At 36.7% G+C, this 16,715-nt stretch overlaps 1 protein-coding gene across 2 annotated transcripts in view; it reads right to left on the bottom strand.

Annotated features, from left to right (window-relative positions):
* Positions 1-201: 201 nt before the first annotated feature.
* Positions 202-16,715, bottom strand: part of LOC128514008 (uncharacterized) — a 47,255-nt gene continuing 30,741 nt past the window's right edge. The window contains exons 2-9 of one of the 2 annotated variants that reach the window (XM_053487622.1): positions 6,653-6,815; positions 4,185-4,556; positions 3,715-3,969; positions 3,501-3,594; positions 3,184-3,238; positions 1,732-1,835; positions 1,540-1,635; positions 202-1,178 (exon numbers count right to left, since the gene is read on the bottom strand). In XM_053487622.1, coding sequence (XP_053343597.1) covers positions 1,112-1,178; positions 1,540-1,635; positions 1,732-1,835; positions 3,184-3,238; positions 3,501-3,594; positions 3,715-3,969; positions 4,185-4,556; positions 6,653-6,695 — 1,086 coding nt within the window. In that variant the 5' untranslated portion in view covers positions 6,696-6,815 and the 3' untranslated portion in view covers positions 202-1,111. Of the gene's footprint in view, positions 1,179-1,539; positions 1,636-1,731; positions 1,836-3,183; positions 3,239-3,500; positions 3,595-3,714; positions 3,970-4,184; positions 4,557-6,652; positions 7,181-16,715 lie in introns of those variants that run through there. The other variant, XM_053487623.1, reaches the window with a different exon arrangement.

Below are 16,715 nucleotides of genomic sequence, written 5' to 3'. Positions count from 1 at the left end.
ACTTTTAGTCTCTTTGTGTTAAACCACGTCTTTTACAGTTACTTCATCTGCAGAATGATGGGGTTTTATTTCAGAGTATCCTGATTAACCAGAACATTTATTATAACAGCTCAGGAAATGGAAATGGAAACTACATTGAACAAAAGTCTGTTTTTGCACCACTAGATGACGATTTTGTTCCGTGCAGCATTTTATGTATCTGAAGACAAACATACACTCTGTAATTACACTCAACCTTTATACATTTATTTTCTGAATCAAACTGGAGACTTTTTCATCTGGTGTAAAAGCAAGAAAAACATACAAAGGAAAAACATTAACACAGCAGTGGGCGTGATCATTATCATCATATAGAATATAAATCAAAAGAATATAAAGATAGAAAGAAATAAAACAAAAATAGAAAGAAAATGCTTTACACTGCACATGCATTATTGTTAATTATAATTAAAAATTGTTTTTGTTTTACTTTTTTTTTTAAAAAAAGAACTTTGCATCGGTAAATTAACAATCATTTACATTTCCTCAGACACTTTTATCTAAAGAGACTTACAGCTGAGCGAGTAGATGAAGTTTAAAGAACTTGCTGATGAATCCAACAGTGTCAGCTCGGCAGTGCCGGGATTTTATATCATTAAAAACTCCCTGCATTAAATGGTGATGATCAACATCAGAATCAGAAAATCTTGTTTCTAAAGCCGTATTCGGACCGGATTAGTTTTCTGGACTGAAGTAATGTTGTGTGAGGACGTCTGTAGTGATTCTGAACAAAATCCCACAGGATAAGGGCTCTCTGTATGAATCACACAGATGGGCGTGTCTTCATGATCTACACATGGTTGTTGCACTAAAAGTAGCCTCTTACACACATCTTATATATTTAATGCAGACGGATCGCTTTGTCCTTTATTATACAGTAAGTGCTTGGTGGAAGAGGGCGTGGCCTCACAACTTCCAGACAGGATGTTTACAGTAAATAAACTGACACTTCCTGTGATATTAGCGAGTCTTAAACCATAATGAGTTCCATGTGTGGAAACATCCCAGGCATTATGATGATAACTAAATAAAACTCATCTGCACTGTGGGTGAATGAGGTGTGAAAGCATCATCAGGCCGTTTTCACAGTGCTGTAGATTACAGAATCGTCCTCCTCCTGCTGCTCAGTGTGGACACGCCTGAAATTACACACACACCTGTTTATCACACACACATTCTGCATGTTAGACTGCTTTTACACCACACTTTGTGCTTTCTCACTAACACACTTACATTTAAAGATATAAGAGAGGCTGGTGAGGAAACGACTGTTTATAGCTGCGATAACGTCACTGAGACCAGGAACACACTCCATTCACAGATACTCAAGAGCATTAAAACAAATTATAAACTTATTTAAGTAATATATTCCCTATTTATTGCTAAATAGAGAAAGTACACTTTTACGGTCCTATGTTAATTTATTCTGTTACTGTTTCAGCCTAACACATGACACTTCTAAAGCAATTAATTAGTAAAGTGTGATGTTTTCATGCTTACTGTTTGGTTGGTTTGTTGGGTTTGACGCACACAGACACATAAGTCACTCCTTCATCTAACACTTCTTCATCAGGCTGAGGAACTCGGTTTATTAACCTGAAGAGAGAGAAAATAATCTCACTAAGAGCTGGGTGACAAAATATTATATCATGATTTTCAAGGACATTTCAATAAAACACATTATTTTTTTACCCTTTGGTCTTTGCTTTCTTTTGGACAGATGCGTAAGTCACTTCCTCCTTGCTCAGCGTTTCTTCATCAGGATCTTGAGAAACTTGCTGTAACTGTGGCTTTGTCTGTAAAAACACAACACACACATCACCAGTTCTAATGTACAGCAGTGTGGGGAAACAGCTCAGACGTATTCACACTAACAGTGTATCCGGAAGGTATTCACAGCGCTTCACTTTTTCCAATGTTATGTTACAGCCTTATTCTAAAATTGATTAAATACCTTTTTTTTCATAAATCTACACAAAACACCACATAATGAGAACATAAAAAGTTTACTTGAGTTTTTTTGCCAATTTATTTAAAATAGAACAATTGAGAAAGCACATGTACAGAAGTATTCACAGCCTTTGCAAAATTAAGCTCAGGCGTATCCTGTTCCCTCTGATCATTCTGTTTCCCCTGATCATCCTTGAGATGTTCAACATTCAACATTTTGGAAGACAAGCAATATTTTTTTAAATAAATTTTAGTATGCAGACTAGTATGCATGTGTTTGCCTGCCGAGTGTCACATGATCACAACTGAGCCAATGGTTCTTCTCTCTCTCGTGCTGTAAAATTGTGGGTAATCGTCTCCCATGCTCACCTTGTATAGTCAACATCCGTGCGTGTGTGTACTGTTTACTATAACACTGTTACCACGTGTATGTGTGCGCATTTTTTTATGCAACATTTTTTACCTGCAACAACTACCCATAAAGACAAAAAGGACAAATGCGGGAGATGAGTCTGTTTAACGACAATGCAACATCACATTTCCATGAAATCCTCAACAGTGTATGTAAGAGTGTGTGTGTGTGTGTGTGTGTGTGTGAGTGAAAGTCGTCCTACACAGTTGCCTCCCTTTCCTCCTCTCTCGTTTAACTTCAGTGACGATTCTTTTCAAAGGTAAAGTGCAGGCTAATCAGTTTTATTTTAACTTTCTATTTTGTATTAATTATTTTTATATGAATATTTTTGGGTTGTGAAACGAATTGTCTGAGATTCCATTATTTTCACAACTTTCCATAGTTTTCCGATAAACAGTAGTTCCGTTGTGTGTGTGTGTGTGTGTGTGTGAGAGAGAAGGTTGGCCCACACAGTAGCCCTCCGTCCTCTCAAATAAGAGGGGAGGAAGGGCTACTCTGTAAGACAAGAGGAGGGAAGGAGGGAGTTAAAGGGAAGGAGTGGAACAATTTATTATCAACAGATTATTTGTTTACTTACGCAGTTATTCAATTTTTTTACTTTCAATTTTTTTTGCTCCAACAACACACATAGAGCAACTAACAGTTAGTGTAATTACTGACACCTGATACAGTATATGTACTTGTCCAATCAGACTGCTCAGTCAGAACTAACAGTTGAATAAATAACATTTTAGCATTTTAACATTGTAGTTTAAAAAGTCATTTGTGTGAGAAGCTCCTACCTGTGTTTTCTCTCCACTTTCCCCCCTGTTTTCTTCTGCAGCTTTAAACGTCCTCCTAATAGAAGCAGGAAAACACACAGTGCACATGGACATGCCCTAGAATACACACTGTGATCTCATACATCTCATTTAAACAGAGTAAGGAACAATACTGTGTGTGTTAAATATTGCAGTAAACTCCACTTCAACTGTTATCAAGTAGAGCTAAAAATCTACAACTGAAACTGAATCCTGAGACTCGATTAAAGTCCAACACAGGATGTGATTTTATTTCTCACTGTGTAGATTGTAATGTGTGGAAACATGCAGAGTTTTACCTCCTGTTGTAAATCACAGCTCCTAAAATGACGATCAAAATCACTGCAGCTGTCACTAAAACAATCCAGATTGACCGAGCATCAGGATTTTCACCTGGTGAACAGAAAACATCATCAGTATTCAACATGTGACTATTTAACTGAACACGAGTCACTTTATTTCCTTCAGTAATCACTCGAGACATTCATGAGTGTTGTGAGCAGACGGACCCACCCTCGACCTGAAGGCTGATGGTTTTAGATCCTGACGTCTCGTTGGTTTTCCAAGTGCAGGTGTAATTCCCAGAATCCCTCACGGTTAGAGCAGGAAAGTGAAGAACGGGTCCTGATGTGTTTAACTGCTCGTTGTTCTTAGACCACACAAACTGTGAGGAACTGTGTGTGCAGGTCACATCACACGTCAGATTTAACGAGTCTCCTTGTTTAAGGGTTCCGTTTCCACTGAGCCTGATTAGTGACACCTTTAAATCTTTTTCAGAGAGCAGGAAAGACTCCACGTCACTCAATCAGGATTTCACACACAGATAAACATGTAGTATTAAATAATAAACAGCAGATAAATTAGCTTTCTTGATTAAATGAAAGCTGCTGTTAAAGTTATTTAATGTATTCCTTTTACCTAAAAAAAACTAAATTATGCAGATATTGAATATTTTGGATTTTTATGTCATAATTAAATTTTACCTGCAGTTTGTAGAGTCGCTCCAGGTTCACCTACCCACTTGCCACCGGTCTTATTAGTTATAAATCTGAATCTGTACACTCCAGAATAACTGAACTGTACATTGTGGATTAACAAAGTGCAGTTTGATTTGTCGTCTCCAACGTACTCAAAGTCTGACGTGGTGTTTAATGAGCTGTTATAAACATACAGAGGGCCTGGACACCCTTTTGTGTTTGCATCATTTGAGCACCAAATCCTTTGTGTCACCTGAATCTTGGGATTTGATGTTGGATAATAATAACTACAGGGAATGGAGACACTGAATCCTCTCACAGCACAGATCGACTTAACCGTATAATTCACACCCCATCCACTGTCCTTAGTGAGAACACCTGTGTAGAGAAATACATGGAGAATAAAGGAGATGAAAACTGTTGTGGTGATTTATTGCTTTATATATTGTGTGGTCATATTCTTTTTTTTTTATTACTGCACTTTACAGTTCTGATAAAGTATTTGCCCCCATGATGAGAAACAAAGTAATTGTTATTTATCAGTCTGTAAAGAGCATTTCTACAGGCTTTAGTACAGAGGGACTACAGAGAACCATGGTGAGAACCATTATCCACAAATGGAGAAAACTTGGAACAAATATGAACCTTCCCAGGAGTGTCCAGTCTACCTAAATTACTCCAAGAGCACAACAACACCTCTTTCACAAGCTCATAAAAGAACCCAGAACAGCATCTAAAGAATTGCAGACCTCACTTGTCTCAGTTAAGGTTTTATAATTCAACATTAAGAAAGAGACTGAGGTCCATGGGAGACTTCCAAAGAGAAAGCTATTGCTAATCAAAAAGAACACAAAGGCTTGTCTCACATTTGTCAACAATATTTAATCATCTTCAAAACTTTTGGGTAAATATTCTGTGGACTGGTGAGACAAAAGTTTAACTTTTCTGAAGGTGACTCCCATTACATTTGGTGTAATACTAATATAGCATTTTATAAAAGAACATCATACCAACAGTCACAAATTGTGGTTGTAGTGTGATCAGGGGCTTTACAGTTTCAGGACCTGGACGACTTGACATAATAGATGGAACCATGAATCCAGTCATCAGTTCATGACCTCAAGCTCAAGCGCTCTTGGATTATGCAGCAGGACAATAAACTGAAACACACCAGCAAGTCTACGTCTAAGTGGCTAATAAAAGCAAAAGACCTTCAACAGGTTAAACCATGTGGATGCAATAAAATAGAGTGGCTCAAAATTGCTCCAAGTGATGTGAAAGTCTCAGTGCCAGTTATCACAAACGCTTGATTGCAGTTATTGGCTCCATGGGTGGCACAACCAATAAGTAGGTTTAGGGGGCAATTACTTTTTCACATATAATCCAGGTAGCTTTAACCACTTTTTCCTTAAATAAATAAAAAGTTATTTTAAGAACTGCATTTTGTATTTACTCAGATTATCTTTGTGTAATATTGAAACTTGTTTGATGATCTGAATCATTTAATTATGACAAATATGAAATTAAAAACACGAAAAGAGGAAGTGACAAATACTTTTCTCATAGTCTGTCTAGTCCAATCCCACAGTAAAGCCCATGCTGCTGATGTTAGCCCAGTGCACTACAGCCCACTGCACACAGGCCCAGCAGGCAAGGAGCCCAAAGACCACGCCCCGGCGTCCAAATCCACAGATCCCAATCTGATCAAACCCCATGAGATACACCAGATAAACAAGTCTGATCTACAGAAACCCCACCCACAGCCCACTGCACCTAATGGGTCTGCTGTCTAAGTCCAGGTGACAATCACCACAACACACCCAAGAGAGCCTGCAGTGCCACGCCCAAGGGTCAGAGCTGCCCCCGTGTCACAAGGGGAGCCCAAATCTACAGCACATGGTTTTAATGTTATGGATTATATTTATATACAGTATTTATCATTTAAAATCTTTAGAGCCAGTTTTAAAAGAAGAAGAAAAAGCAAGAAGTCAATGTTTGTTTTAATCACTAAAATCAGAATTTAGAGCAAAGTGAGGATCTTCATTAGTTTGTATTACACTTACTGACTTAATCTTAAACAAACCAAACACAACTGAGTCCACAGTCCTGTAATTAAATCATCTGCATAGCTGTTTATGAGATGTATATGTACAAAATGTATAATCTGAAGTAAATATTTCACATTGAAGCCTCTGTTTATTTCATTACTGTACAATACAGAACAACATGTTGTATTTCATTTCTTATTAATCATCATGTGTTCATGAAACTCCACGATTACAATCTTTAATCAGATCAAAGTAAAACATTCCCTAATATTATACAGTATAGTGTGTGTGTGTGTGTGTGTGTGTGTGTGTGTGTGTGTGTGTGTGCATAATCCAGTACCTGAGTGTACACACTGTAACATCAATCATCACACAGTTAAAACTCTGAACAATAATTCTGTCTAAGAGTGAGATGATGTTTCATACCGGACAGCGAGAGCAGAATCAGAGCCAAGTGCAGCGTCTTCATCTCTTCTTCTGTGTGTGTGTGTGTGTGTGTGTGTGTGTGTGTGTGTGTGTGTGAAAGAGTTAAAAGAGTTAAAATTGAGAATTAAAAGATGTTCTTAACTGCCACCACAAGAGCGTCAAACTATTAAAACAGGAAGAGAGTGAGTCATGAATGTATATTTTTACACTGAAAGACACACATGCACGCACGCACGCGCACACACACACACACACACACACACACACACACACACACACACACTCAGCTCTTTTAGGGGGAGAGAACATCCAGTATGGCTTTATTATCACCACTAAAGGTTATAAATGGCCACAAGCTGCTTTTACAGGAAGATGGGCCGAGACCTCACGCACTGTGTTCACACTTTATCACTCTCTCACTCACACATACTGTACACAAAGAAATAATTTCCCCCACACACTATATATATATATATTAACAAATATAATCCATCCTGTAACATTATGGATTTATGTTTATATGATTTATGTTAATATGTTTATATGATTTATGTAAAGTTCTCTCTCTCTCTCTCTCTCTCTCTAGTTAATGGTCAGAGTTTTTTGTCACTTGCCCCTGTCGCCGTCGCCCTCGGCTTGTTCATCAGGGACAATTTTAGCATTTTGATTCACACACATTCACATCTCATGGAAACATTCACTTACTATCCAAATCGTTCTACTGATGATGTTCCAAGCATTTTACTGCATATCGTACTGTGTATGACTGTGTATGGGACAAATAAAATTTGAATTTGATTTGAATTTGAAACTTAAATAATTCTTTTGAATGTGTGAAGCTGCTTTACAATTAAAGCTGAATTAACAATTGACAAAGCTCTATACACATACTGTAAAATTGAAGGGTTGATCTTTTCCACTGATTTGTGCTGCATTGGTATTTCTGTGAGATCAGACCGGACGAGCCTTTGGTCCCTGTGGGCGTGAGTGAGCCCTGTGTGCCCATGATCCTGTCACCAGATTACTGCTGTATAGTTGGTGATCAGAGGAAGTTCATCTCTCACTGGTCATAATGTTATGGCTGATTGTGACTGATCTCACTGACTCAGTCTGATGTGCGACGACTAAAGACACTTCCTGGGTCAAAAGTATAAACCCAATACAGTCTCAAACACCACACACACACCCACACCCACACACACACACACACACACACACAAACCTGGTGTGCAAACATTATATAGTTGAATCCCATATTATAAGATTAAACTGTCACACACAACATTGTTCATATACAGTATAATGCAGGTGGATTTAATAACATGAAGTCAGAATTACAGTAATTTTGTTATCATAATATTCATTGTTTAATGATGATGTTAGTCTACTATGGCAATAAAACCATACATTTTTTAAATTATTTTTTATTCGACTATAGTCTCATATCTGACCTTTAAAGTAATTGATGTATGAATGTGTAAGATGTCACGTGACTCTTGTGATTTTAGTTAGAGTTTAAACTGAAGCTCCAGCGGCGCTCTGTATTCACTGAATGGAGAATTTCTGCTCTGATATATTTTAATAAGTTGGAATCTGATCCTGTGTGTCTCCTGATGAAGTAAATGAAGGTAAACATGTTGTTCTTCTCTTATTAAACTATGATTTAGGATGCACCATGTCAAGTGTTTTCTGATTAAAACTGCTGTTTTATCTGTTTAATGTCTTGTTTATTGCTTTGATGATTTTGAGTATAAACCTCTGTATAAAGAAAAAGTGCTGGAAAAATTACAAAACACACTGACTTGGGTAAAATATGGGTATAATATTCTGTTGGAATAGTTACTTAATAGTTCCTTAAAAATGTAAAAGGAAACTAAGACATTTATTCTGGTAAAATTAAATATAAATCTATTAACTACTTTACAAATTACTTTTTAACATGTTCACAACTGATCAAAACTAATCAGAAAAATAAATCATTCTTGCTAACAATGTAAGCTATATTAAACAGCTCCATCCAACACAGGACTGAGTGGAATCAATAACTGTACTGCAGACAACCACTAGGGGGCATCAGGGACAGTTTGTCTTCTCACACATAAAACAGGTAAAAGACATTTTTTGAAAATACAGTAGGAAATTTTATAAAAAGAAAAAGTTTAAGTCCACCCAGAACCTATTATACCCCCATAAACAGTCCTAGTGTTTGTACCTTTCATTGACAGGTAAAGAGTCTGTCAAAAAAAATAATAATAAAAGGTTAAAGCTTGTAAGGCATTTAGGACCCGCCCTCATTACATCATCAATCATCACACAGTTAAAACTCTGAACAATAATTCTGTCTAAGAGTGAGATGATGTTTCATACCGGACAGCGAGAGCAGAATCAGAGGCAAGTGCAGCGTCTGTAGTCTGGGGGTATACTGAGCTCAATGTCTCGCACATGATATATAAGAACTAAAACCACTTCCTGGATAAAGAGAACACACTCAACTTAGCTCCAAACTCAGAAACTACAAAAGTGTGGAGAGAGAGAGAGAGAGCATGCATGCAAAAACCCCACTGCTCTTCTTCTTGTCCTTTTTCACACTCTTGAACTCTTCTGAGTTTGTAGTTATGTTGGAGACTTTTAGTCCTTATATCACAGCCTAGTGAGTGAGGTCAGTATGCGCTCTCAGACCCATCATCTCACTCTTAGACAGAATTATAGTACAGAGTTTTAACTGTGTGCTGATTGATGTTGCAGTGTGTACACTCAGTTACTGGTGTAGTTTGACTTGCTTAAAAAGTATACTGTATGATATTCATAAACATTTCATATTAAACCTAATTACTAAATATTTATAAATACATTGTTAAAATATTAATCTATAGTAATAAGTAACATTATTCACATGAACATCAATTATCACATAACAATGGCCTAGTGCTTATTTACCTGCTGACTCTGTACATATTGTACTACAACTTAAATGTAATTAAATTATACATTTTTATATATATTTTTTTTCACATTATATATATATTAATCAAAATGGAATTAAATAAAATTCTGTCTGGACAGACATATAGACAGAACATTTTCTGTGACTGGTTTGTGTCCTGCAGGGTATGAAACAAATATATCATTGAAAGAAAGAGTTCTGACCGATGTACAGACAAAATCTTTCTTTTATTTACAGCGGCAAGAAAAAGTATTTAAACATTTTGGAATTTTATGGTTTACTGCATTAATTTGTCATAAAATGTGATCTGATCTTTATCTAAGTGATGAGTATTGACAAATATAATGTGCATAAAATTATAAATGATAAATAAACTCAGCTGTATGGACGTCTAGAGGGAGTTCATTCCACACCTGGTGCCAGAACAGAAAAGAGTCTGGATGAATGATCCCTGAGAGATGATAGAACAAGGCAAGTGGTGTTGGAGGATCGGGAGGAACATGGTGTGATTAGAGCTGAGAGGTAAGTGGGTTCTGGGCCATTTTTCGCTCCGTTGGCAAGCATGAGGGTTTTTAATCTGATGCAGGCAGGTACAGAAAGCCAGGGCAGAGAGCGGAGGAGTGGGGTGGTGTGGGAGAACTTGGGAAGGCTGAAAATGAGACATGCAGCTGCATTCTGGATTAGCTGCAGAGGACAAATGGTGGACAGAGACAGACCTGTCAGGAGTGAGTTGAAGTAGTCATGTCCTGAAATGACCAGTGACTAAACACCTAAAGCACCTGAGTAGCCTGTGAAGAAAGAAATGAGTGGATTCTTCTGATGCTGTAAAGGAGAGATAGACAAGAGTGAGTAAGGTTAGCAACATGTGGGCAAAATGACAGTGTTACCTCAAGATTGCAGGCAGTAGCTAAAGGAGTGATCTGATCGGTGTCCAGGGAGATCACAAGTCCTTGACCGGTGGATGATTCACCAGGGATAAAAAGCAGTCCGGTTTTACTCAGATTGAGCTTCAGCTTCTCATCCAGGATGTGTGTCATCTGCATAACAATGGTATGAAAAGCCATGCGATGATATGACCTTACAAGGAGACCGGGTATAGAGGGAGAACAGAAGAGGAACAAGTACTGAACCCTGTGGAACTCCAGTAAAGAATCTATATAGGACAAACGTGGATCACCTCAGATGACCTATCGTCTAGGTAAAAAACAAACCACTGCCTGCTGTTCCACAGATTCCAAGGCTTGTAAGAATAGATAATAGCTGATTCTATTATTAAATTCTGATCTTTCATGTCTTTAAGAACAAGCATTAAAAACCTCACAGTGCTAGTGGAAATGTGTGAATCTTGTGTGGTATGTAAATCTTGACTTAGTGACCTTAAAAAAGCTAATTGAAGTCAGGAAAGGATTCCAAAGTTATTTCAAAGACTTTAAAAATTGATCAGTCTACAATTGTAAATTACATTTGACACCCTTATACAAAGCAACTAACATTTTTGTCTATTTTATTTATTTTTTTTTACATTTTAGCAATTGAGGGTTAGGGGCCTTGCTCAAGGGCCCAACAGTGGAAACTTGGTGGTGCTGGGATTCAAACCTAGGACCTTCTGAACTACAGTACCCCAGATCCCCAGAGTAGACAGATGGAGACACTTTGAGACTGTGGCTACTTTACCAAGAAGTGGGCGCGCAGTCACATGACCTGAAGAACACAATGAAGACTCCTCAATGAGATAAAGAAACAACACTGAGTGACAGCCAATGATTTGATGGCATCATTGGGAACTGGCTAACAGCTGTGTTCACAAGTCTGCAGTATGTAAAACATTAAACAAGCAGGGTGTCCAGGGCAGGACACCACAAAGGAACCTGCTGCTTACTAAAAAGAACATTGCTGCATGCCTGAAGTTTGTGAAAGAGCGCATTGACACACCAAAGCGGTATTGGTAAAAAAAAAAAAAAACTTAACAGTTTGAGTTATCTTGTTCATTTTACCTCCAGTTACCTCCTGCAGTAAAATATATGCCTTTATATTTACAGCATTATGAAGTCTGATTAAAACTGGTCTGTGTTGGTTTGATGGTGAATTATTGACTGTGCTTGTGATTGGACACTGTAATGGCATTTACTGCCACTGGGTGCTTTTGGGGCCATAGAGTGAGCAAAAAAAAAAAAAAAAACAGTGAGCTCAACTAAACTAATCTGTAAAAAGCGACATAACTGTTTATTGTGATTAAATAGAAGAGAGACTCTTTACTGAAGGGGGATATTAAATGGCTTTGGTTATTATAATGTGATACAACATAATGCAGGTAGTAAATCAAATCCTTATCATAATACAGAACCATTGTACCTGTTTATTTCAAAGGTCAAAAATGTTAATTTGTTCACCAGTTTCTGTTGTTGATTTTTATGGGGGTTTTTTTGCACTTCAAATATTTTCTATATTTTTCAAAATATCCTCATAATATAGTTTTATAAATTTTTTGTATTTTTTTTACTTTTTCTACTTCCACTATTAGAATAATATAGAATTAGCATGCTAAGATGTAAAAAAATTAAATAACACATACCTTTATGAAATTATTTGAAGTGAAACAGGCCATTACACTTACGCTGTCACATATAACCAGAGACTGTATATACTGTAAGTCATTGCAAGGAGTGTCGTGGCATTTTTTTTTTGTGAACTGTGCCAATTTTCCAAACCAAACCAATAACTACTACTCAAGTGTTGAAACAGCAAAAAATAATTTTTTGCAATATTTAGATAAAAACATTATATAAAATTAATATATTTATATATAATTTATATATATAATATTGTAACCAAAAGTAAATGGACAGCACAGGATTGGCCAGCCAGAAGACAACAGGCACCCCACGAAACTTTTACATGATTTATATACCTTCACTTAGCAATTACATCATTGTTTGCTCCTCCTTAAGTCAAACAGCTACTTAATAGTCATGAGATAACTAATTTTGCTCAGGTCAGATTAATATAGCAATATATATAATATTATAATATAATATAACTGGGAGGCAGTTACATGATTTTCTAACTCATATTTTTTCATGTCTGTGTAGGCCTAAAAGGTCTTATTTTCTTTTTCCCCACCTTTTTTTTGAGGAAAGTTTGGTTTGTTCCTTTTTTCTCCTAACCAGACTATTGACCACCGTTGGTGAAGACTTGGGTTTTCGTCGCAGCCGCAATGTTTTTAAATCTTCCTCTTCAAGATGCATAAGTACTCTGTCCTTATTCCCATCATATCTAATTTGTCTTTAACTGTCCATAGTTTACCTCTACATATATAGAAATTAATTGTCTATTAGTACTTTAATATCTGTTTTGGTTATTAGTTTTGATTATATATTAAACATATTAAACATATTTGTATAACTAAGTGATTTTTCCAATGATTTTGACCCTATATATATCAACTAGTGACTAATGTGCCTAATTATTGTTATTGGATCCTAAATTAGAGATGAATTAAATCAGCTCATGATCATGTTTAAATTATTATTTATTCTTTATATAACTTTTGCTGTTTCTATTGTTAGTTTAGAGTTATCACATTGATCTAATTATTGGCTTGAGTAATTATATCTATAGTTTCTTTTTTTCTATTTAATTATGCATATAGAGTAGATCACAATTCTGTACAGGAGTTAAATTGGTAAAGCAAAGGTTACTTTCAGTTGTAGTATATATATATTACATTAACTTTTGGAGTGCACTTTTTCTTTCTTCTCGCTCATCCTGCCTGAGGATCCTTCTGAGAGCAGGAGTTTACACCCTGCCTTATCCATCATCGCCTTATCAGAGCACTTATTCCTCTGAGGAGGGTACAGTATTGCTGAGGATTAGTGATTAATTTGATTTTTCCTTTTTCCAACATGATAAATATGATGTATGTTAAAAGCGGAAGTCTATTTTTTTTTGCAATCTATGTCCCAATTAAAGCAGAACTGAAAACTTATTTTTATATTTTGTATAACTGCCTGCATTTTCTGTATTTTCTCACTTCATTAAAGTTCCTCAATTTCTTGCACTATGTGTGTACGGGTCGTTCTTGGGTCACACTTTACATACTTTTCTGCTTAATTATCATAAGTAGACAGCTATAAACAACATAAAAAGAGTAAACGTTATTAGTATTTGTTAGTATTATTGTTTTTTCTTGTATTATTTTTTCTTACCTATTGCTCTGTTTCCTATCCCTTTTTAACTCCTTCCTGTATATTTCTCACTTCCCCAATTTGTTGTGCAACCGCTTTCTCTTTTATGGTAGCGAGCAGATCAAGGCCTCTTGAACAGAGGCGTTCTGGGTATTAGATACTTCACACTTAAAGTCGAAAATGCAGCCACATGGCCTCAGTACATCATGTCTCCTGAGCCCTCTAGTGGCTGTCTGCACAATCGACTTAAACCTGTTTTTTGAGTTATTTAGTGCTAAATAAAAAAATACATGGTTAATGAGGGGGTGGCATGGTGGTGTAGTGGTTAGCACTGTTACCTTGCACCTCCAGGGTTTGAGTTCGATTTCCAGGTTTAATTCGCATTTCTGTGTGTAAGGAGTTTGTATGTTCTCTCCATGCTTGTTGAGTTTCCTCACACAGTTCAAATACCTGTGGATTAGGCTAGTTGGTGTTTACAAATTGCCCATATAGTAGTCTGTAAATGAATATATATATATATATACATATTATGGCAAGCCGTTTAGGAAAATATTCATGAGAGAATTGAACAATTGAGAATTGAACATCCTGCCATTGCACATGACACTTTGCCTCTCTGACACTTTAAAACATTTCAATGCCACTTTAAAACACTTAAAAAATTTTTATATATATATTTCCCCCCCATATTCCTATATTCTATTATTTTTACATGCCCTTATTTGTACAGTTGTTAATTTTACTAGTTACGTTTATTTTCCTTTGTATTTTATTTCTTTTATTAATATTTATTCCTTATATATAGTTTTTTATTTTCTTTTTAAGGTCACCGGCGGTCGTATAAGCATTTCACTGCATATCGTACTGTGTATGACTGTGTATGTGACAAATAAAAATTGAATTTGAATTTGAATGAAAACCCTATATATATTGAATGAAAAGTCTGAATATATTAAATGGATTCTGAATATATTGAATGAAACTTGATATATGTTGAATGAAACATGACGTCATCGAAACACAGCGCCATCTTTAGGAGGAATGAGCGAGTCCGCGAGAAACTTGGTTGCTGCGATTTTGAGAAATGCAGAGATGGGCAACATTTTAGTAAGTTGCGTGTACGGCCCAAAGTCCATTTCCTCCTCCTTTCCCCGTCCGAGTACTTACACTAGTGTTGTATAAAGTGATGTTTGGTAGCGAGAGTGAAGACGGTTACACTCACTGATTCGTATTCAAGCCAAAAACAAAGGCAATCAAGCCGAAGCAGTTAAGAGTCCAGTTGATGTGCAAACAACAGAATTGGGCATAAGGCGAGCTCGTAGCCAAAAACATTCACAGAGGGCGAAATTAATTAGAGCAAGCCACAAAGAAACTGACCGTAACAGCCTACTTTACAACGAAACGCTGGGCTTAAATGCAACGCAAATTAACTGGGAAAACCAAACGCAGCTGTGACACATTAGGGAGGAAAAAGTAATAACAACTCGTGGCGGGTTTAAACGTATTCGAATGTGGAAATCTGATATTGAGTGAGGCTTACAGCACCACTTTGGGCCGTACACACACTCACTAACGTGTTGACCATCTCTTCATTTTTTAGAATCGCAGCAACCAAGTTTCTCGCGGACTCACTCATCCTTCCTAAAGATGGCGCTGTGTTTCGATGACGTCATGTTTTATTCAATATATTCAAACTTTTCATTCAATATATTCAGAATCCATTCAATATATTCAGTATAGAGTTTCATTCAATTCTCTCATAAATATTTTCTTAAATGGCTTGCCATTATATATATATATATATATATATATATATATATATTCGTGTGTACCCCACCTTGTGAACTAAGGCCATGACCACATATTTTTTTTAAACTTTTACTTTATTTTTTTAAATAATTTTGTCAACACAACCAACATTTAAAAATATCTTTGTCCACATGAAAACTCAAAACGCCCTGTTAAGTGCTGTTAGGAGCCTCCCTAATCAACAGGGGGCCAATCCAAAGCCTAGACAAAACATCACAGGTTGCGGTTTAAAGAAGTCAGACGAGTCTCATCCAAAACTGCCGTCCCTCTCTGCAGGGTCTGTGTCGCCGGAGTTTTGCTTGTAGCAGCAGTGAGATTCGTAGTACATTCAGGCACCTCTGTTGGTTATCATAAGGTATGCGTAAGTGTTTGTGTATGTACACACATATAAAAAGTCCAGTAAGCAACGTTAACACAGTCACTAGTCTATTCTACGTAAGTCCACTATTGATTGCACAAATATCCTTATAAACAAAGCTGACGTCAAATCAAAGAGGCTAGGACACAGACATTGATATCATTGGCACACAGGGTGACGTTACAATAAGCCAAAAATCTCTGTTTTCCCGTCTGTACACACAACACCACTGAAAACTGAGTTTTGGAAAATCTTCATTTTTACAAAAAACGACTCAGAGTAGAAGAGCCATTGAGAAAGAATCGCTCAATACTATTTCCTGTACATGACCGACAGAGGTTTCGCGTGATTTGCGCATGCGGGCCCAGTAGAAAATGAACGAATCACTCTCCGACACTACTCGTTAAAAAAAGAACGAATCATTCATGAACGACCCATCTCTAGTGTGCTACTCACCCTTAAAACCTTCTATTCTTTTACCCTTTTCATTACTTTTACTTCATGTTTTGTATTATAACTTTGTGATGCTAAAGAGGCAGATAAAGGTTTTGTGCTGGACGTTATTCTTGGCTCTGACCCCTCTTTCTCTCGGCTATCTGCTGTAACAAGGTACCGTAACTAAGAAAGTACCGTGTTTGGTATATTGATCCATGATGTAGTGGACAGTTTCAGCATCGCGTTCTCAGTATTAGTGTCAGTAATCCTGTCACCTCCATCATCATTCTTCATCAGTCCATCCTCAGCATCATCATGGTCATCGTCAGCTCT

This window comes from Clarias gariepinus, chromosome 26, assembly GCF_024256425.1.
Source record: "Clarias gariepinus isolate MV-2021 ecotype Netherlands chromosome 26, CGAR_prim_01v2, whole genome shotgun sequence".
NCBI lineage: Eukaryota > Metazoa > Chordata > Actinopteri > Siluriformes > Clariidae > Clarias > Clarias gariepinus.
The sequence above is the reverse complement of the archived record's forward strand: the minus strand, read 5'-3'. Positions and strand labels throughout refer to the sequence as shown.